The sequence below is a fragment of the Choristoneura fumiferana genome, chromosome 3 (assembly GCF_025370935.1).
Source record: "Choristoneura fumiferana chromosome 3, NRCan_CFum_1, whole genome shotgun sequence".
In the NCBI taxonomy this organism is placed as follows: Eukaryota; Metazoa; Arthropoda; class Insecta; order Lepidoptera; family Tortricidae; genus Choristoneura; species Choristoneura fumiferana.
In genome coordinates, this window is record NC_133474.1 from 16,121,327 (window position 1) to 16,145,514 (window position 24,188).

The 24,188-nt window shown below is 38.9% G+C and overlaps 1 protein-coding gene across 1 annotated transcript in view; it reads left to right on the plus strand.

Moving 5' to 3' along the window:
• Window positions 1-243: 243 nt before the first annotated feature.
• Window positions 244-24,188, plus strand: part of LOC141426109 (uncharacterized) — a 25,211-nt gene continuing 1,266 nt past the window's right edge. Inside the window, exons 1-6 of the mRNA XM_074084971.1 lie at window positions 244-279; window positions 3,270-3,573; window positions 15,849-15,953; window positions 19,316-19,467; window positions 20,796-20,839; window positions 23,978-24,170. Coding sequence (XP_073941072.1) covers window positions 3,400-3,573; window positions 15,849-15,953; window positions 19,316-19,467; window positions 20,796-20,839; window positions 23,978-24,170 — 668 coding nt within the window. The 5' untranslated portion in view covers window positions 244-279; window positions 3,270-3,399. The remainder of the gene's footprint in view (window positions 280-3,269; window positions 3,574-15,848; window positions 15,954-19,315; window positions 19,468-20,795; window positions 20,840-23,977; window positions 24,171-24,188) is intronic.

A 24,188-nucleotide genomic window follows, 5' to 3' on the forward strand; every position in this document is an offset into this window, starting at 1 on the left:
ACTGACGGACGGACAGACAGACGGACTGACATGGCGAAACTATAAAGGTTCCATTTTTGCCATTTTGCCTGCGGGACCCTAAAAAGGAAAAAATCATAATTGCTAACTGAACGACTACTTTTGCGCGAAATATAATTTCTGTGATGAGTCGGAAAACCCATGAAAATCCCGCACATGCGTGGTTTTGAGCGAGACTCCTTGTTTCGACGTCCGCGCGAGCGTTCACGCTCAGTCTCAGACGACGCGCGCCGGGCGCTCCGTTCGGAAGGGCTTGTCACAGTTACTCTATTTATTTATTTTATTATCATTAAAGTGCGTTTCGCGCTCAATTTTTTACTCGTATTTCGTGACGATTTATTAACAACTAAAGTGATCAGCTCAGTTCAGTTTAGAAACGATTCGGTGTTTATGAACGAAGTGTTCATCACACGGTGTCATTAGTGTTGTTGTAAAGTGAACCGGTGTTTTTTTGCACTGTGGATAATTTGTATGGTAATAAGGCTGTAATAGTTGGTATACTCCGTAGTTACCGCGGTAGTGGGTAAGAAGTCATTGTCAAGTTTAAGTAGATGCAAAAAAATAGTAAAAAATGTTAATGTTATGGTTTTCAATCATAAATGTTATACATAACAACAGTTGATCCGATATATTTCAGCAAGATTGACACATCCATTTACATATAAAAATAATTCTAAATGTTGTTCAGTGAATGGCCAGTTAACCTTGTTTATTTACATTTTAACATGCAACCTTCTAAAATTATAAAATGCAACGTAAAGTAGCGTCGTTACCAAAACATTGAAAATGATTATGTGAGATAGATAACAGTACGGCATGAGTGACAACGCATCGTTAATGCTTTAAATGACATTAGATGTTGATTCATATACCTCATTCTCGGAACAAAGTATTAAGTATTGTAGACTCCGTAGTTACTGACCGATTTGAATTAGCGGAATAGCGGAAGAGATGGATGAGTCCTGGTACGGAAGAGTACTCATGGTCATGAATGACCTAAATTTCAAGTAATTCGTGAATTATGCATTGTTCAATGTGCAATCCATATATAGGAAGCAGTAGGTACAGTTTTTGAAGCTCAGGTAACATTTGGAATACAAGTTTTGGCCCTTCACACCTGACGGCCGATCCCCTCGCTCGCCACCTGTCCTGTCCCTATCGAAAGATTTGCCAAAAAATACTCTACGTGGTATTGTTAAGAGCGAGAATCACAAATCGTTCACAAGATTTGGTCGACTGCTTACTTATTAAATATCTACTTCAACTCACATGCATGCATCCACCACCTGGCATGCATAAACAAACAATGCATAGCATCCGCATATTTTGTAAGTAATGAGGACTCCGATTTTTTTGCTTACGATTTCGTCTTACAATTTTTTTTTATTCGACTGGATGGCAAACGAGCAAGTGGGTTTCCTGATGGTAAAAGATCACCACCGCCCATAAACATCTGCAACACCAGGGGTATTGCAGACGCGTTGCCAACCTAGAGGCCTAAGATGGGATACCTCAAGTGCCAGTAATTTCACCGGCTGTCTTACTCTCCACGCCGAAACACAAAAGTGCAAGCACTGCTGCTTCACGGCAGGATTAGCGAGCAAGATGGTGGTAGCAATCCGGGCGGACCTTGCACAAGGTCCTACCACCAACCTTGTTTATCGCAATTCCACGAGAACTATTGAATTTTCCGGGATAATTTTCCCTGCCTTCTCAGTCTAAAACTATCGCCATACTTTTCATCTAAATCAGACAGACAGACAGACACTCAGCAGACAGAGTTGCTTTCGTAACTTATAGGATAAACAAATACTTACACAATTGATAAGGAAAACATGCTTAAAAACTTGCAAATGCGTCTTATTCGTTATCTATGTATGTAAAGTCATACTTTAATGAGCCCTATAGCCGTATTCATATCTGGCAAGCTACTACAACGCTAGCATGAGACCTGTCATCTACAGTTTTTAGAGTCACCCGAGTATGTACTACATTTCGAATCCATTCATTGGATCAGTTCTCCTGGTGAATAGTTACTAAATTCTTGATAAAAAAACAAAAACTTGACAACAACATTCTAAATATTTTGTAGATTTTAATAATCGTATTTTTTTTGTCAGCTTGCTGAGTATTAAAATCATCCCAGCCTATATACGTCCCACTGCTGGGCACAGGCCTCCTCTCAGAACAAGAGGGCTTGGACCATAGTTCCCAATCCTGAGTATTAAAATGTTGTCTACAAATTAATTGATCTAATTAACTGTTTCTATGCTAAAATATAGATAACTTATAACTTATGTATCAACTCCATACGAGTAGACAATCTTTAAGTGGCGTGTTGGCTGAAGAGTGGAGCATGTAACTCGCGTCGGCAGGCGAGCCGCTCCCTTCCTCAATTATCCAATTTCCTTGACAGATATCGACCTAGTCCGTAGACACTGCTCTGCTCGTTCATTTGACGACTATCTATTACCTCCTACCTATCCACATCACCACTAATAGATAGTTTGCTACGTTTATTAGGTTCATGATGTGTCGTCGATAACGTGGTTCAGGGTCGTATTATAGCGATAGAGCACAATTAAATAAACATTACTGGTTAACTATTAGCTTCCAGTTCCAAATGGTTAACTACGTTTCCACTTTCTGTAGGTACATGTTACATAGGCGTTAGGAACTTGGTCCCCCATAATCCAGGGTACACAGATCTTTTCATGGGCTGCAAAAAGTATCATTATTAACGGTGAAATATCGAGGGTTCCCTGGTCAAACCCGATAAGTTGAAATAATTGACTGTTGAAAAAAGAACACTATTGTAGAAGTTTATTTTTTTTATGAATTATTAGATCGAGTTATTGGGTGTGATCAGGCTACCCTCGCTACCTTGGTATCAAATCAATTGACTTTTGTTCAAATACCCACTAGCTACCAGAATGTCAATTTTATTTAACATACTCGTAGTATTGTGGTAAACGAGCCACGCATTGTTTTGATATTAGATAGTGGGATTCCCTGAGTTGTCCTTTGACACAGTGACACGAACATTAGTCACAGAAACCATAAATGAATGTAACTTGACCTTATCATTCGACCCAGACCTTGGGTCGTCATTTAGATGATATGAATGAAGCTCGTCTATTTCGGATCAAATGCTTTGCTTTATACATATGAATAAGTATGATTGAAAACCAGAATGCACTTTTAGATTTGACAATGATTAGGTACTGTTATAATAAGATAATTTATAGCAGAGTAGAAGATTCAGTTACAATATAAAACCAGTGAAAAGCCGCAGTGCCGGTGTTAAGGCAGATCGCGATGAGCGGCATTGTCGATGAAGACGACAGCGAGACTGTGAAAGTAGTAGAGGGTGGTTGAGCAATGCTGGTGCGGGGTTGTGGCGGCGGGGAGCTGCGGCACTCGCTGGCGGAGCGGACGAAGGCGCTGGCGGCGCGCTGCCACGCGCTGCGCTCGCCGGCCGCGCGCGCCGACCAGCGCAGCCCCGACCGCCGCCGCCCCAGACACAGAAAGTCCCAGACGAGGTGGTACGTCAAGGTAAGCTGCAATGTCACAAAGGACTGAGGTATAGCGATCGTTGGGATGACAAATAACTTGTAGTAGTTTTTTTGGGGACCTAAGTCTTAAAATATATCCGCATGACATACAGTTACGTGGTTGAAGGTTTATGTTTGTCTAAATCTAGCGATAGCAATCGTACGAATAGGATAAAAACACTTAGTTACAGCATTATCCATTAAATTAGGAGCAGCACGAAAGGATCTGGTGCAAATCACTTCCCGCATGTGTGTTTTTTAACGGAGCTGGCCCCTGCTCAGACTGGAGCGGGATGCACTTTAAAATCGACTCTACATAAAAATCTCGGTTTTTGGATTAGGCAGATATATGTTTTGTGCCTATTTCGCTTGACAATTTTTATTTATGATGTTATGTATTTTTTTGGCTAACAACAAAGAAAGGAATAATAAATGCCTTTTAATAAATATCTATCTTGACTCTATCCTAATCTTATCTTGTTGCGTCAAAAGACTGAATGTCAAAAAGATGAGATACTACCTATAGAATATGTTTGCTCATTTATCACACCGGAAATAGATGATTCCACCGAATTACCAATCTGATCAATGTGATTCAAAAATATGTATTTGCATAGCTATATTACTCATAAATCATAGTAACTTGGTAAAGTGCTTATTTACGTGAAACAATATTGGAGTCACGTCATGTATTCATGATTCATTCTTAACTTCATTGGTTTTAAATTCAATTGTGTAAACAGTTATTCACCACTACCTACTGCTTCATAAAATAATACCTAAAACCTTAAGTAAAGTTCTCCTTGCAATACTCAGAACTTTAAAATAGTTGAAGGGTTCAGTAGAGTACAGATGATACATTAAAAGATAAAAGATAAAAAAATATAAAAAAAAATATTTGTTAAAACACGAGTTACATAAAATACAGCTGTTTGGTTTCTTTTCCTGTTCTTGCATGTTTTGCCTTGCGGCGTACAAATATTTAAGTCAGTCAATAATAATAATAACATCATGACTATTTTTAAGGATGATCATTTTAAATTTTAATTATTAAAGACATTCGATTCAATAGATTATTAATTAGATTAAAATTAAATAAAACAATGTCAAACTAAATAAAATTACAGCTCATAGAATATCAGGAAATAATTATAATTTGAAAAATAATAATAACAATAAAAACTCAAAATTAATAAAATAAAATTTAGTAAGTAACTGATTTATTTAATGTAAGGACACACAAGGATGCAATGTTTTGGCATACAAGTATTCTGAATGTGATAAATTGTGAAATTATAATTTGTGAACCTCCTGGCACTGGGAACTATTTGCCGCATCTAGTCTAGTCGTGTGAGTCGGTATTTTAATTCTGCGAATGGAAAACAACATAGTCTTGAGTTTCTATTTTGGTAGTTTGTTTTCAGTGGTGATTGTTATCGTGCGATGTCTTGGCTTCGTTAGCAATGCAGGTCAAGGCTTGAGTTATGTGAGCGTCGGTGTCGGTGCATGCACACAGGAATGCAGCTCGTGGATAGGACGGAGTAGGTTAGGTAGTGCCTTTTGCGCCTGATAGGTACCTACTATGACGGCTTGTGAATTTAAAGTGAAATGGGCTTAAATTTTCAAGAGTTTTCATGCAATACGAGGGTCATGCCAGAATAAATTAGATACTCCATGCTTATTTGATTGATATTGATACTGGTCAGTTATACACCACCGTGAAGGCTGATTAAATAGCTATAATTTTAAAAATGGTTGTATAACAATGATCCTGAAACAAAGCGGCAGTCAACGGTATGGTATCAGTAGCGGCGTTAGGGTAGGGCGCGGTGGGGCGCCCGCCCAGGGTGCCGGACTTAAAGGGGCGCCTGAAGCCTATGCCTTCTAGAAAATACCTAAAAGCTGGCGGCGTCATGTCAATTTTGCCCAGGACGCTGGAAGTGCTAAAGCCGGCACTGTATAGTGCTTTGAAGATGAACTGACTCCAACAAAATGTCGCCGAGCACGAAGCACACAAAAACAAATGGTTGCCTCATTTTTCTGCAAGACAGGGCATATTGCGACTGTAGTGCTAGATAATCAAAGAAATGTCAACTCAGAATGCTGTGTGACAGTTTTTGCTCCACAAGTTTTGTTAGCTTGGTGTGTCAAGAGTGGCCAAAGTCAATAACCCAGCACCGCTCTGGCACCACGACAACGTTGCCCCGCACACTTCTACCAGAACACTCGACTATTTTAGTTCGAAAAATTTCACTATACTCCCTCACCCGCCGTATTATCCTGATCTGGCACCCTGTAATTTTTACCTGTTTCCAAAAATTCAAGAAACATTTAAAGGAAGGCGATTTGAACCCAAAGAAGAATTCCCTATGACTGCCTATAATTATGAAATTTCTGAGGTACCCAAAGAAGAATGGTCATTGACATTTTCCAAGTTATTTTTTTTTTTCTTTTTATTTTATACCACGTCGGTGGAAAACAGGCATGAGGCCCGCTTGATGTTAAGCAATTACCGCCGCCTAGAACCGCTTGCAACACCCGAAGTATCACTCGCGCGTTGCCGACCCTGCGTAAACCTTTTTATACCCCTTTTGAAGATCTCCATGCTGTAACTTGCTGGGAAAACCAGGACAGGAAGTTCATTCCACAATTTAAGTGTTCTTTGGAGAAAACACCTTTTGAACCGAACGGTACGCAGTTTACCCGGATGAAAAATTGTATACGTGCTCATGGCGAGTACTTCGAAAAAATAGATATCAATAATAAAATAAACCTTGTAGTTTTTGAATATCTAATTTCTTTTGGCATGACCCTTGTTATATGGCTAAGCATCAGCGATATTTAGTAGTATTTTTTGTTCTTCATAGGAATAGTTACCTATCTAAAAAAAGCCGTGGTGGCCTAGTGGTTTGACCTATCGCCTCTCAAACAGAGGGTCGTGGGTTCAAACCCCGGCTCGCACCTCTGAGTTTTTCTAAATTCATGTGCGGAATTACATTTGAAATTTACCACGAGCTTTGCGGTGAAGGAAAACATCGTGAGGAAACCTGCACAAACCTGCGAAGCAATTCAATGGTGCGTGTGAAGTTCCCAATCCGCACTGGGCCCGCGTGGGAACTATAGCCCAAGCCCTCATGTTCTCAGAGGAGGCCTGTGCCCAGCAGTGGGACGTATATAGGCTGGGATTGGATGTCACACGATGTAGTTTACATTTTTTTCTGATTTATCTGCTAATAAGACTATGGCCGCCATTGATTCATGTACGTCTTTGAGCTACCGACTTCCAAATTTTTAACTCAATTGGTACACTAGTTTCTGAGCAAATTGGCCGCAACCAAAGGTCAGACGACCAACACATCGAATTGCGACGTTCATTTTCGCTGCGGATAAATCTTGTACGTTAACGAATCGTTATTTCAATGCTTATCAATGCCACGACTAATAGATACGAGCATACGAGTCCGCCCACAATTTTATTTTTATACCTACATGTGTGAATAAATTTTCATTTGTGATTTGGGTTGAATGTCCGATTTAGCGAGCATTGGGTAATCCTAGATCTAAAGGACATTGACTCCGCTCCTGTGTTCCTCCGCAACGCATAACTTCAAAGCGTTTTGGCTGATCTCCAAACTTTCCAAAACAAAATCCTTTTATTACTTTGCCAACAGTCCCCGACTGCCTCTATACCATTACAACATTTATTCTTCATAAATATGAAACGTATTATCATCTTTACTTTTTATTTGGAAACGTTAAGTAGTTAACAAAGTTACCTACTAAATATGTTTAGATGCTTTCACGATTATTAAGGAAACTGAATCGCGTACCAGGGTGGAATCTTTGTGCGACTAAGGTCACCATTGGCTATTTGCCAAAGAAATCAAAGTGAAATTAACTGTGAAAGGGTTCCACCCTTGTAGGTACGTGATTCAGTTTCCTCGACTGTATGGATATAGTGAAACAAAAATTAAAATTTACCAGATGTACTCGTAGGTAACGCCCATTTTGGACTTTTTAGTTCGTATAACAAGACCTTCAGCTTGGCTTAAGCTTTCTATACAGATAATTTTCATTGTTTTTGGCTTATAATAGTATAAAATCTGCTAAGAATTTATCTCATTCGACACGAAATGTCGCGTCGGAATTACTTAAAAAACTGACTTCAGTTTAAATAATATTTAATACCTATCATTTATTAGACAAGACCGGTCTGAGTGGAGAGCCTTGGGGGAGGCCTATGTCCAGCAGTGGACGTCTTTCGGCTGACATGATGATGATGACCTATCATTTAACGTTGCTGTATCATCCCATTTTTCCTGTTATGCCTTCGTTTGCAAATCGTAGAGAGTAGGTCAAGAGGCCCCAAGGCCGGTGAGGGCGCAAGGACCGCGCATGTAGGGCGGCCCTGAGTCCCTGCGGGGACTCTTTGTCATGTACCCGTTTATCCGCTGTCCCTGACCAGCGCATGTAATTGGAATTCTATCAAGGCTAAAGGTAAAAATAGCGATGTCCTTTTACGAAAGATTTTTAAATTGAAGGTTTTTCATTTGAATGTTTGAAGGATTTCACCACTGCCAAGTCAATGAAAAAAGTTGTATGATTCACGTTCGTACTTTAATTTGATTCCAGTTTAGTTTATACTAGCGTTTACACGCTACGTCTTCCTTACGGTAGACGTCCAAGTGTTCGACATGCTAATGCCCAACAGGCGACACCCTGCTGTCATCTGTATTGATAATAACTTATGATTTAAGATGCCAACTATTGGGGTAGTGACGAGTACTCGTACGTTTACCTTATATACATAAGTACTAGTGAATCATGATCATATTTTTGTTAATTAAATGATTTAAGTTAAATTATTTAATTTATTTTGAAACAAGGATTGTGTTTGTACGTAGATCTTTAATACAATAAACCTTTCGTCAAAAATTAAAAGTTTACTTTTCAGTACAGTTTATTGTATCTTCCAATTTATCTACAAACTACAGTTGTATGACACCGGGTGTTGTCTATACATCCTGTCGCGCACTAATCAAGAGAGCTATTGTTAATTAGGGTTGCGTGGAATTTAAGATTTAGCAATTAGCCTTTTTAGTGGTAATGACCTAGTGGGTCCGAAGCTGGTTTCGTTGAAACTTTGGAGCAAAACACTGCCGCGACTTAAATCAAGTTTAAAGACTAGTTTAGATGAAAAAAAAAACATCTATTAGGTCAGCTCGAGGGCATCGTCTCGGCGGCTATTCGGTCCGATGCTCGATGGCGATGAGTATCGATTGCGGAGGTGTTGGGGCGATGACCTCTGTCATCGCTCGCACCATTCTCCTTTTTTATGTAGTAGTGTACTAGTAATAAATCCATTTTTCGACCAAACAAATCAAAATATTCCAGTCCAGATCATTGCTCCATAGAAGTAGGGTATAGGAACAAATAGAGAAATGAGAATCGCAAAATATTCGAGTGAAATAAACAAACACCGTCCAAGCAAGGGCGTTTCGTGCCACGCGCAGTGTAGGGCTCCGCTCTAATATGTGGTATATATTCAATATATAACATTTTGATTGACTAAGTATTAATCGTTGAGTTGTAAAGCTTACTAGGCTGTTATATTTTTTCTTTTAAATCCATTGTATGTGTATACCACGGTTTATGTCTGATAGCTTCTAACAGAAATAAGCACTTCAAAGTAGTTATGCAAACGGATACCTAAATAGAAAAATGGTCTAGTCTAGGCAAACCAAGGAGTCTGATTCGTGCACCGAGGGTTTCGTACAAATTTCCACTGTTAGCAGTTATAGAGAGTAGGTTGTGTACATAACACATTTACTCGTAGATTTCACAAGGTACTTGATTAGATTAGTTCACTTCGATTGTTCGTCAAACAATTCGAAGCGAACAGAGCGTAAGTAATCAGTGTCACGCTACGAAACTGGGTATTGTTACAAGTATGTGCTACTTTCAATTTATAGTGGTTTCGAATTCTAAGAAATAGTGCTGATTCCATGAACAAGTTGCCGGTCGATGACTAGGTATACCTATTGCGGACTCGGTTCATTCATTATTTTTTATGTTTTTCTGCCTAAATTTACTTTTCATCACTATTTCGTGTAAGTACTTGGAATGTTAAGCAGATTTTTTTACTCTTAACATACCTGACTCTACAATGCGCTATCTGACTGTAGGTATCAGAAATCACACATATTTATTGTAAGATGTTAACATTAAAGAAAAAGAACGTGCTTAGTTTCATATTTCATTAAAATATTGTTAGTACCCACCTAATTAAGGATAAATTACGACGTATAGGTATTAGGGTAAGTTCGCATCGTTCACTTCACTAACATCTACAGTATTTGGAAAAATTGACAACTTGTAATGAGAGCTGAGAAATCATACACAATTAAATATTATCCACCAAGCTTGTAGCACTATGTTGCAACGGCCGGGGACCGCTGACTGTCAAGCATGTCGTTTTACAAATAAGGAAATGGGTGCGCGTGTTTACTTGGCGTTTCTTTAGGAAACATCACACAGCAAAGCAATACCGACATTTACCTCTAGTGTTTTACGTTTTTGTGTGTTGGCACAAAAGTGCACATATAAGTTAGCCAAGCCTTCTAGAACAGAAAATCCTCCTATGTGGTCAGAGACTAGAACCTATACTGATTATGAATAGTTTACTTAGGTAGATATCTACTCGTATTGGTCACGAGCATTTAGTTAGTATCTATTTACTTACGCCACTGAATTCTAACACCAAGGGTATTGCAGATGCGTTGCCAACCTAGAGGCCTAAGATGGAATACCTCAAGTGCCAGTTATTTCACCGGCTCTGCATCTGTCTAAGAAATCGTTCTGAAATTGATTGTGAATAGGTTCCATCCTGGTACATACGTGACGTGATACAGTTTTCTCGACTGTATACATACCTATATGTAAGCACCTATCCCCATTGCCCCCCCTTTCGTCCTGTAGGTATAATAGTAGATTGTTGCACCAAGCAGAAAGTTATTTATTATTGAACCGAGTGCCGAGTTGGAGCCCGAGCGTTAGCGAGGGCTTTAAAAAGCACGAGAGCAATATAAATTACTTAATGCGAGGTGCATAATCTGCTTTGCTTTCAACTATTACAGGATTAGTGGACAAAAAAAAAACTTATGCTAAACTATAGGTAGAGTCATTCACGATGACGCGTGCCGTGGTTCTTATTACAATGTCATTAATGGATAATTTTGACAAAATCACGCGTGGATAGCACTAGGTAGGTATAAATAAATGCTAAATAGGAAAGAAATGTCACTAGCACTCGATGATTCCATTTTTGTAAGTTTACATTCGCACTCTCAAAAAATGTCCACGGAAAATTCGCAAGGTTCCCGCCAATTTGTTTTTCTTTTTCTTTGTTTTTACTTTTTTTGGCAGAGTTAGTGCCAGTAGCAGATATTTTTACCTGCAATCTGTCAAATTTCGGATGAGCACCAGGTTGGCCAACCAAACACACACTTATACTTACTGTTTACTACTTATTGTTTTTGGTAGGATTGGTAGCGACAATTTTTTGTACGCAATCTGACAAAATTCATAAGACCGTCAGGTTGACCAACCTACCACTAAATTTTTTTATACTATGCAGGCTAATTTTAAAGCAAAAATACTTGTGTTACTTACCTCTTTGGTGGTGCAATTAAAAAAAATCTAAAACAATGCAAGAAAGGATTTGCATACATTTTTTCTGCTCTAGAGCAGAAAAGTCCCGCTTTGTGCTGGGTATTTAGTGCGGTTATGATGAAATTAAAGCATAGTTGGAAGATAAATTATTTTACTAATTTATGCTCTGCAAAAAAGAATATTCGTAAATCTGAACATAATATAATACGGAATTAAAGAAGATTGTCTAGTGTGAAAAGTGATGTAGTTGACAAAGGCGTGGTATTGGTGGCATCGGCGCGGCAGGGCGCGCGACGCCGGCCGAGCGCGTCCGTCACGCCGGCGCACGCGCAGCCCTCCGCACTGTCAACTTCACTGAACGTGACTTTCTTTATTGCTGCTGTCTTAACTTGTAATTATGCAGGGCCATTACTCTAGTAAGATGGGCTATAAAACATTGACATTCAAATTCATTCCGTTTGTGCTACATTACACTAATTGTATTGCAGTCTATATCCATTACCCACAACTTTGCCTGTCAAGAATTAGTTTGTCGACATTCCGCGAGAACTATGGAATTTTCAGAAATGAAAATTATTCCATGTTAACTCACTTCATAAATTATCTGTGTGCCAAATTGTATCCCAATTACTTGTATGAGTCGCGCAATTTATTCCGCGATTAACAAACATTAAAAAATCTTCACAAATGGCTCATTCAAAATAGACAGGTATACCTACTCTAGTAGGATAGAACAGTAGAAGTAGAGAGATTCAGTTTGTATTAATTTAATTTTACCATGTATGCTTCTTGCTTAAAGACATCAATTAATATTAAATTGTATATTTCTGTGTCACCATTTTAAAACGAAATGTTCTACAACTTTATAGTTATTGATTCGATTTCCAAATTACATAGTAATTATCGAGGGTCTTCATTGATGTGCGAGTATCGTTCTCTGTAGCTATTGTTTACAGGAGTTTTAGGTAAACTTTAGATACTGAGCTATAACAATGTTAACAATGACAGATTCATATTATTACTGATCTATTTATATTATGATCACCACATAAAAAAAATCTCATATAAGTAGGTAGCGCAATGCGGAATAGGTCTTCCAGCAAGCCAGCATAGGTACAGGTCTATTGTATGGGCTAAGTTGCCTAAAATAAAAGGATATATTATCATTATTATTATTATTATTAAATCACAAAGAATTATTTATGTAAGTGTGTTACATTTTTATTATTAATTAATTTTGCTGAACCAAGTTTGATAAGATAAGCGGAGCGTGGTTGGACGAGGGTTACTCCCATTCATATGAGCGTTTAGCAAAGTAAAATTATAAACGTCTTTATTCAATGGAACAAATGGGATAGGTAGTATCGCGATGCAACATAAAAAGACCTTTATGCAAACCACTGTACAACACTGGCGTTGATACATATCAAAACGTACGTCATCATATAAAGGTGGTAAACAAGTAAAGTTGTTCATTTTAGGGGCACACGAAGTTGAGATTATTATGCGTATGACGGTATTGATGGAGTAAGCTTAGAACGTCATTGTAAATAATAATGTAGGATAGGATAACTGAAATTATGCGTCACATTATACGTAGTTTCCCCGATTGTCATGTAGGGATTATAGTACTCCGAGTCCAGTATGATTTTAAAACCATGTTGTGGTTAACGTGTTATTTAGAAATAAAATACTACCTATAGTATCAAAGCAAGGTGGAATCTTGTGTTAATTATCTTATTGTTATTACGAGTATGAAGGTGAAAACGCGTAGAATTGTGAAAATAATAAAAAGTACTGTGAGTATCCGTATTTGCCAATAATTACGTTATTTCATGTTTTTATTTGGATAAGTTTAAGTTTAAAGTTAACTTTAATTTATAATGCTCAAAGTAGCTTTATTGCGGAGAGTCCGAAGAAGTAGCGAAAACAAACTCAAACCCCAGACTTATATTTAGAAGAGGGTTGGTGGGTGTGGGTGCATTTTGTGCGGTGTGGGCCCGGCCCAGGGTGGTGACGACATCCTACTCTTAGCGTCTGCTATTTTTAGTAGCTACGCACGCCATGCTGCACACCTGATCGATAAATTTGATATCTTTAACTATTACAAATGTCGGAATTGTTCGGCCGCATTAATTATCGTATGCTACATGAAATAAGGTAAACGTCTTAGTGCTCAGCTCGCTAAAGCCCAATCGATGACACCTTAGCTAATGACATAAAATTAAAAATGGGAACTGTTGGGACAGTGAAGGTACTCGTACGTTTACAATGGCGTAATTACCGCGACAAAAAAATAAATATCATCTGTGTAGAGAAAATTTGATGTCGTATTTAAAAAAATAATAAGGAAACCCCTTACTTTACCCTTACCCTTTACCTTAGCTTACTTAATTTTAAAAAGTTGAACCTAACCTAGGTACTTGGAGATATGAACGACAAGATAGAGCCGGACGGTAATCTACAAGTAATTGCAATCAAATAGCTAACGCTGTAATTAGCGTAGAACAATCAACTTTTCAAGAATTGCGTTTCATAGGTTTTTTATACTTAGCGACAGGTTGATTTTTTTACTCTTATAAGTAGAATCCTGACCTGTATGGGTGCTCATGCTACATAGAAGTCTGTAGATGGAAAAGGTAGAGGTCAAGGGTAAATGACACAGACAAGTACACTCACTGGCATGTACCATCAGCCAAATATGTGGTCTACCACCCTAAAGTTGATAATCGTTCGCATGTCAAAAAACAATAATGCCATTGACGTGTCTGTCAACTTGAAAGTTTGTCTTTAGCGACATATTAATTTGATAAGATTTTGTTTGAAAATTGATAGACCACTTATTTGGCTGATGGTACCATTGGGTGCTTGAACGAAGCGTAGAGATGGCTAACCATATTATTATTCATATGTCCTTACCCAATTCTATGGGTTGTCTAAGCTGATTTTGTGGCTATTCAATAGTAGGTACAGTCACCAGCACCAATATCTGACACAACAAGCGTGCATAAATATCTGATACGACCCTATTTCTAAGGCCGGAAGGACGTGTCAGATATTTTTGCACGCTCCGCTGTGGCAGATATTAATGCTGGTGACTGTACCATATTTTTTATAGAAGATTACTAATTTATTATGAAATTTTACCCACTTTCGGTGGTTGAACTGAGTTGAAATTTGGTGTGTCAGAAAACAGATTTCTTTTTCTTCAAATTTACATTTGCTTGACACACTGCAGTGTGTCTTGATACATTCGGATTAACCGGGTTTATATTAGTTGCTCTAATTGCAAATCAAATCAAATAAACCTATAGAACTGAAACTTCTAATGAAAGTAATATGTATTCTCAAAGTTTTAGCCAAACTATACAATAGTTCGTTTGTCATCATTTAATGTGATGTACCGTAGACATGTGTAGAGAAACGGTTTGATGTAAGCTTGTTAGAGACGGTAAATCCGTTCGGGCCTCGGGCACGTGTTTTGTGCTATACGTATTTGCTCGTGTGATTACTGCATTTTAACACCCGGGTAGTCATCGCACGTCAAGCATTATTGACATGCTCTATTGAAGTTTTTCACGCGATCTCTCTGCGATGTGATCAGTAGCTCAACGCTCGCGCGCTGCTATACTAGCGTCTCGCAGACTTTATGGGATCAGACAACAAACTTTCGAACTGCTTTTAAAATATGTATAGTTATTATCGCGAAAAGTTAATAACTGTGTTGCGTAACAAGACATTCCATCAGGGCTCGCGTCTCAGCTATAATAGCATAAACCAGTGTGAAAGTTCTTCATAGTGCACCGTCAACTTATTATGCGATGATCATATAACATGTAAATTAAAAATTTCATAACGTTTGAAGTGAAACGTGATGATATTATAGAAGTTAATAAATCTTATTCGGATATGTAATACATGATCGTTTGTAGTTTGTACCTGTTGCTTAGAAAGAGCTTTGTAAGCAAGGGAGAGGTGTTAAAGCTCGGAGGTGTTAAATCGTGTGTAACTGCGAGAAGGGCGGCTATCGAGCTGATAGCTAGGCAAAAACCGCTTGTAAATCGGTTAATTGAAGCGAGGAGTCTCGCCGAGCCGGATGCGGCCGGCAAGTGGGCCGCCGTCGGAGCCCCAGCCGCGATTTCACCGGCGGCACGCACGTCCGCGCGGCGCGTATGTTCTCCCTCACCTCGCCTCGCACTGATCGATCCAATTACAGGATCATTTGATTTGCATTAATCAATTGCACGGCGCGGTGTGCGCAATGAAAGCGAGCGTGATGCGCTGAGACGCGCAGCTGAGCCACCGTGACGTCGCGCGTGACGTCGCGAGCATGGGCCATGTGGAAGATATGCGGCGTCAGTAAGGCCGAGCCCGTGCTGTTCGCTCATTACGTTGATGATGATTATGTAAGAACACTTATAACGGTTACACTTAAGGAAAGCCCCTTGTTATCTTATCGTCTAGAACATGTGTGTTTTACGTTTATCTTTTCCTTAGTCAATGAAGCATTGAGAGACAGCCGTTACATTCTTGTTTTGTTACAAAGATGCTAAAGAGTTGTTGTGAGTTGATCACTTGTGTTGACCTGATGATGGTGTGTTCCAGCAGCCGACATGGCGGTTGTGGGGCGAGGAGCGCGTCGACGGCGCCGTCTACACCGTCTACCTCAAGAAGGTCCGCTACCACCGGCCCACGCGCAGCGCATCCAGTGTGAGTATCCCTAAGGAAAGGTAGACTTGCGAAATAAGGATTACAGTCGCCGCGACAGGTGGATGATAAATCGAGGCTGTGTCAGTGACATAAGTAGGTACAGTCACCTGCATTAATATCTCCCACAGCGGAGCGTGCAAAAATATCTAACACGTCTTATCGGCCCTAGAAATTGAGTCGTATCAGATATTTATGCACGCTTTGTTGTGTCAGATATTGTTGCTGGTGACTGTACAATATTTGCTGCTCTATACTCGTATATCACTGCCGCTTCCTTCCATAGTCCACCTTTAGTTAATTTAACTCACACGTCAAACATGTCCACCAATCATAGTCGTAGTATGGGCAACATACAACATGAGCCTCGATGTTCTCCAAAAACCTTCTGCTAGTCTCGTCACTGTTCAAATAATTGCAAAAATTGCTTCCCGCTGACGATAACACGATTCATATAACAACATAAATTTTAGTCACGGTCGGTTAATGAACGAGTGAGTCATAAGTACTCGTAGATACCTCAATTCTCACTTACTCATTCTTTGTTCAAGACTGAACAGCCGAGCGAGGAAACCTCATTTAAGTATTGTGCTGGAAAATTGTTTGTTGTTGTTGTCAAATTAAAAAAAGAGTTAGGTAATTTTGTCATGATTTATCTTTTTTTTTAAGTAGGTATAGTCTCCATAATTTATTTTGGAAGTTCAGTGGTCAACATTTTTTTTAACACACACTTATAGGAGTACTGAGACTGCTCTGATGTTTATGACCACATTTTTCACTTTTAATTGTTTCATTCGTTCTTTGATTTTTTTTCTTTGTTTATGCGCTATATTTACAAGTACTTGACATTAATGACCATTAAAATACTTAATTACAATAGTGACTTCATTTACTTCCCGGATGGCAGCCATTGAGTTGCCAGTAGGTACCTAATAGGCACACAAATGCTGTGATAAAAGGCACTACCTACCTACAGCTACATAGGAAGTGATGACGACACGTCGACTCCACTGTAGGTTACAGCAACAGAAGTTAATCCATGTCAAACTAATAAACAATGCAGCTGCTCCAAACAAGATACAATTGTTTTGATAATACATTATATTGTTGATAGGTACTTCTGTTTATGAGTATGGACTCGTAAAGTGAAGGATGTTATTGAGCTATTAATCGCAATGTCGCGTTATAAGGCAACCGTTTTACGATATAGTAAAAAAAAACTTAACGTTCCATATCTTGGATGAGCAACGTAGTCTTCTGTTGTTGTGCGAAAAATATATACCGTGCTATTTTTGATTTCCGTTAATTTTAAAAGAACGTTCTACAGGTCAAATGATGTTCATTTCTCTAGAACACTAGTGGCCTAATTCTTGCTGTTCATAAATAACCAAAATCATTTCACGAATAAGCGTGGTGAAACAGTGAAAACAGTCCGTAATGTATTTTTATGTGTATCGAATATGTGTAAATAAATGTTTCTCTCTCTCTCTCTCTCTCTCTCTCTTTCTATAATTTATGACGTAATATTTTTTTTTAAGTTTGTATCTAAAGTGTTTCTGATTCATACATACCTATTTGGTAAAAGATATTTAAAAAAACGAGTTTGTCTAGCCTCTCTCGTCTATGTCACTCGTCAAGTTTGTTAATTTTATAATTTGACCTTTAAAATTACTGTGAATTCCATATTTAGTATAATGTAGGATTATTTTTCCTTTTAGCAAAAAACTTAATTACGTGGTACAGTCACCAGCACCAATATGGGACACAACAAAGCGTGCATAAATATCTGATACGACTCTATTTCCAGAGCCGGTAGGACGTGTCAGATATTTTTGCACGTTCTGCTGTGGCAGATATTAATGCAGGTGACTGTACGTAAGCTATATCAATGAACGGAGCCATTTGTTGAATTTAGCGGAAATAAAAAAAACACGGCCTAGAGACTTAAAATGATAAAGTTAGTTTTAATACGACCGTTATTATCAACATCTCTACACTGAATATAGGTTCCCTGTCTTATGAATCAAATATGATTCATGAACGAAGTTTCATCCCTAATCTGATACGTTCATGAAACAAATATGATAAAATTTCATACGACATTGATCATATTTATTATGTATAACCAACTTTCCATTTACCTGCCTACATATTTAGCAAGTATTAGACATACGACAATGAAAAGGCACTCTTGTAATGTAACAAAGAACCTGTTAAATATCGTACTCATCTTTATATTTTCCGTTCGTAGATTCCAGAGATTTCGATTCTATGTATGTATAAAGTGTACCTACCTACATTACATACATAATATATCTGCTTTACATACATTACCTGGTGGAATTACGTACGTCGCCTATTTTCCAGCTCATGAATACATTACTCAGGCGCCGTGCCGCCGCTGAGAATTTGAATTTAGAAGTTTCATTTTCTGTGAGAAAAACTCTTGGTTACCGAGCTGTAAGTTAGATACGAGATTGTACGACTTTGGTTGTTATCCTCAAAATTTAAATTGAAGACTTACTTTTTTACAAGTAATATAGAATCCTTAATTCTATTTAATCGTACCTTCCCTGGTATTAGATTTTATCCCGACTACCCGAAGAAGGGGTTATTTAGAGTGGCATTAGGTATAATAATAATAATAATAAGCCCCTTTATTCTGAATTGGGTGCAATTCAGTTTGCCTCTTGGCAAGGGCCTCCTCCATCCAGCTTCTGGGCTTGAGGGTGGTAGTCATTTTCTCCCTCGGTGACGGGCCGTGGTGGGAGAGGCTTTATTTTTTTTTTATACTTTGTGTTACTATTGCCATATTTTGTCCATATTCATCAGTATTGTTTTTATTTGACAAAGTATCAGTTTCTTGTTCAATTATTTGCTCTGTTTCTCCACATCTTATAGTATATCTCTTAAGTCTGCGCATCTCCTGGCAAAGGCATCCTCCAGTTGTTTCCATTGTACTCTATCGCGAGCAACTCTTCTCCAGTTGGGTCCCGCTGTGAGTTTTAATTCTCTTCCCATCTCCTTTGTTGTTTTGCCCTGCTTCGTTTACCATTTCTGAGTTACCAATCTGTTATGATCCTACTCCATTTCTCTTGTTTTTCTCTCATCATGTGACCAGTCCACCTCCACTATTGCTGGTCAATTCGGGTTAGTATATCTGTCACTTTTGTTTTTGCCCTTAGTTGTTCATCTTTATTCTGTTTTTTTGTATGATCCTGTCATACTGCGTTCCATGGCTCTTTTATGGCATTCTTTTAGGCATTAAGTATACCTACCTACTCATTAATTACGTACCATACCTACTCGAAGATAAGGCTTATTATTACTACACATATAAAACGAGCAAAAATATACATTTTCAGGAATCTGACGACGAGATTTCTCACCTGGAGTGGGAGACGGTGCGCGTGCGCTTCGTGAAGGCGGGCACGGTGGAGCGGCTGGTGGAGGCGCTGGCTACTGACGACGGCGAACTCGAGTCTACCTACGTCAACGTGTTTCTTGCTACCTACCGGTGAGTCTTTGCGTTTGAACCCCAGAACAATGCGAAACTTGCAAGCAAGTTTCACTACATACCTGCCCTGTAACAGTCTGTCATGTAGCGCAACTCGCATGTATGTCCTTGGATCGTCTAAATGAGGCTTCAATTTACGGTCTGCCAAATAAGTGGTTTATAATTTATTAAATAATCTCTATCACATTTTATTGTGTTGTACCTGCCTATTGTAAACTCTTTATCGGAGTGAGAGATGGCTTTTATTGTAAACAAAAACACATGAAATAACATATAAGATAATCGATACTTTTACAAGTTGGCAGATACGTCTATTACAATTGGATGACAAACTATTATTTTATTGACAAAGAATTTTTTTAAATCTTTTTTTGTTTTTTATTTGGATTTTTTTTTATTTTTTTACAAATCACTGGATGCGTCACAGTGTAATCCAGTATTGGATTCTCGTCTATAATTGTGGCTTACAATTTGAAATAATTCAAGCAGCTTAGGGTCTTGCTCCTTATTTCCTCACTAAGAGTCGCATAATCTTCTTCTATCCGTTTTTATGGCTTAGTTAGTGTAATGCAATGAATCCGCTTGGGGTGTAGAGGATATAAATATGTGATGGAAGTTTTTTCCATGCATCGTCGTTAATAATATGATGTGTTAATCATCACAGTATAACCACAGTTTACCTAGTCTTAAAGTTTTAACGTGGTACATTTTTGGAGGTACTTATAAAGTTTATTTTTTTACTTATCTATCATTATAATACTTTCTTTCCTATAAAATTTTAATATCATAGTTAAAGTTGAACCTTATTGAATTTTCATTACCCGGGTGAAAGAAGACTTTTAAAACAATCTTCTGAAAAAGATATTTTTTGAACCCACCATCGTCAATAAGGATGTCTTTTGAAAATACTTACTTGTTCCAATAATTGACTGAAACAATTACAAGTCGGTATTGCTACTAATAAAAATAAATCTACTCTAAAATCACCAGACTGTTTGTTCATATTAGTAATCTGTGTTCAGAGTCTCCACCGTGTGGTTCGAGACCTAAAACCGAGAGGATTCCCGGGATGGACCCCTAAAATGAACCATGCAACAGTTTATCGCTCTTCACCCAGCTTCATTATTCCTATGTTTGGTTACATTCGATAGTAAATGATATTTTTTTAAATCTATATTACATCATTTGTATTTACTTGTAACGTAGTCATTAAATAATTTATTTTGTTACATTGGAAATACTCGTCATATCGTATTTACGATAAATGACATGTAAAGCCGGGTGCGCATCATGTATTAAAGTTCTATCTTTGTCAGTTCGCTTTACAGGACAGCAGATTTCAAACTGTCCAGCTTAAGAGTTCTAGACCGAGGTTTGTATAGTGCTTTTGTGACGAGACAATGTGAGGAAATGAGGGTCATTACTTAAATCCATTCATTTATTCAGTCCATCACATTTTTTGGAATATGATTCACAAAGTCTATTTCTCGAAATGGTTTCGATTTATTATATCCGTCAATCCATCACAATTGTGAGTGAGTAAATCATTCGAGTGACAAAGAATTTCTATTCTATTCTAAAATTCTAGTCCGTCCGTCCATCCATTTTTCCAGTCCATCCGCCATCCATCCGTCCATCTTCGTCCATCCGTCCATCCGTCCATCCGTCCATCCGTCCATCCGTCCATCCGTCCATCCGTCCATCCGTCAATCCGTCCATCCGTCCATCCGTCCATCCGTCCATCCGTCCATCCGTCCATCCGTCCATCCGTCCATCCGTCCATCCGTCATCCGTCCATCCGTCCATCCGTCCATCCGTCCATCCGTCCATCCGTCCATCCGTCCGGTCCGTCCTCCATCCGTCGTCCGTCCATCCGTCCATCCATCCATCCGTCCGTTCGTCCATCCGTCCGTCCGTCCATCCATCCGTCCGTCCATCCATCCGTCCATCATCCATCCGTCCATCCATACATCCATCCATCCGTCCGTCCGTCCGTCCGTCCATCCATTCGTCCGTCGTCATTCCTCCATCCGTCCATCCGTCCATCCGTCCATCCGTCCATCCATCCATCCATTTCCGAGCATGTTTGAGAAAAATAATTTATTTTATTTATTCATTTATACGTCATGTTCATTACATTAGGTGACATACCAGGTAGTAGCAGCAGCAGCAGGTGGAAGGACCTTGTGCAAGGTCCGTCTGGATTGCTACCACCATCTTGCTCGCTAATCCTGCCGTGAAGCAGCAGTGCTTGCACTGTTGTGTTTCGGCGTGATGAGTAAGACAGCCGGTGAAATTACTGGCCCGGGAGGTATCCCATCTTTGGCCTCTAGGTTTGGCAACGCGTCTGCAATACCCCTGGTGTTGCAGATGTTTATGGGCGGTGGTGATCTCTAACCATCAGGAGACCCACTTGCTCGTTTGCCTTCCAGACGAATAAAAAAACAAAACTATTATTAAATAGTAGGCACACGACACCCTGATAGGGTATTAAAAAACGCCAGCAAAAATAAAAAATAAAAACGGCCGAAAAAAACGCTGCTTGAAAAGACAATTAAAAAGAAAAAAATGATTATGCGCTACCTAGCTGTTGCCCGCGACTTCATCTGCGAAGAATTCGTTTATCTCTATCCCGCGGGGACTATGCTGATTTCCCGCAAAATTAGCCTAAGTTAATTTAGTATAAAGTATCTAGTAATATTTTTTTATCTAAGCGTTGTCCGGTGTCGGGGGACCGCTAAGGTTAACATGAAAACTATGTTGTATTTTTTTAAAGTATTAACCTTAGCGTCCCCGACACCGACAACGCTTAGATAAAAAAAATATTACTAGATACTTTATACTAAATTAACTTTAGGCTAATTTTGCGGGAAATCAGCATAGTCCCCGCGGGATAGAGATAAACGAATTCTTCGCAGATGAAGTCGCGGCAACAGCTAGGTAGCGCATAATAATTTTTTACTTTTTAATTGTCTTTTCAAGCAGCGTTTTTTTTCGGGCGTTTTTATTTTTTATTTTTGCTGGCGTTTTTTAAGTCGGGGGTTTTTAAATTTTAAATTTAAGTTTTTATTTCATGTTTTTTAAACTTGATATATATTTTTTTTAAACTGTACTAGTGTGTTGGATATCCTGGCTGCAGCATCAGCTCATCTTGTTGCCACCATTGCATTGTATGTAGAATCAAATACTGATCAAAAGGAATCAAACACGACATATCTGCTATTATTTTTCCAAGAGTATACTAGTGTGCTGGATATCCTGGCTGCAGCATCAGCTCATCGTGTTGCCACCACTGCATTGTATGTAGAATCAATTACTGATCAAAACGAATTAACACGACATATCTGCTATTAATTTTTTCAAGAGTATACTGGTGTGCTGGATATCCTGGCTGCAGCATCAGCTCGTCGCGTTGCCACCACTGTATTGTATGTAGAATCAGTTACTGATCAAAACGAATCCAAACACAACATTATATGTGCTATTATTTTTTATAGTGTACTAGTGTGCTGGATATCCTGGCTGCAGCATCAGCTCATCTGTTGCCACCATTGCATTGTTTGTAGAATCAAATACTGATCAAAACGAACCCAAACACGAATATCTGCTATAGTTTTATTAAGAGTGTACCTACTAGTGTTCTGGATATCCTGGCTGCAGCATCAGTCGTCGTGTTGCCACCACTGCATTGTATGTAAATCAATTTACTGATCAAAAACGAATCCAAACACGACATATGTGCTATTATTTTATAGAGTGTACTATTGTGCTGGATATCCTGGCTGCAGCATCAGCTCATCCTGTTGCCACCATTGCATTTGTTTGTAGAATCAAATACTGATCAAAACGAACCCAAACACGATATATCTGCTATAGTTTTATTAAGAGTGTACCTTACTAGTGTTCTGGATATCCTGGCTGCAGCATCAGCCGAGAATTCCAATATCTTGCCATAGCTATATAGCATACATGGGGTGTTTCAAATTTTAGGTCCCAAATATGTTGAATGTAAAGTAAAATCCATTATGCGTTAAGATTCCTACCGCAGCGAACAAAAGATCTGATGATCTTGAAACGGCTGAACCGATTTGATAAATCATGTCTAAGATCCATCGCTAGAAAACCAGCTTTCAAATAATAAAAAAACCGCATTCAAATCGGTCTACCCGTTTAAGAGCTACGGTTGCCACAGACAGACACACAGACACACAGACACACAGACACACACACTATAGCGGTCAAAACTTATAACACCCCTCTTTTTTCGTCGGGGGTTAAAAATGATAATCCTTAAAACTATTTTACTCCAATAATATTTTATTAAATAATTGATTTATTTATTCATTATACGGGATACGGATATACGGTTTTAGTAGATGATATATGTAAAATAAATCTGTGATCCATTGAGATTGAGATCATACTTACAATAATTATATTTACTAGAATATTTGGATTCATTATAATAGATGAAGGTAGCCTATATATTAAATGTGGATGTTTGCTTCAGGTGTTACAGAAGTTAGCGATATTCAGGGCGGAGCGGAACGGCATGAGCGGTGGCGGTGGGCGGGGCGGGGCGGCGGCGGCGTGTGCCTGGCGCCGGGCATGCGTCTGTCGGCGCACCACACCAGCTCGTACCGGCTGCCGCACGTGCCGCACCGCCACTTCGCGGAGCAGCTCACGCGCATGGACATGGAGCTGTTTAAGAAGCTCGTGCC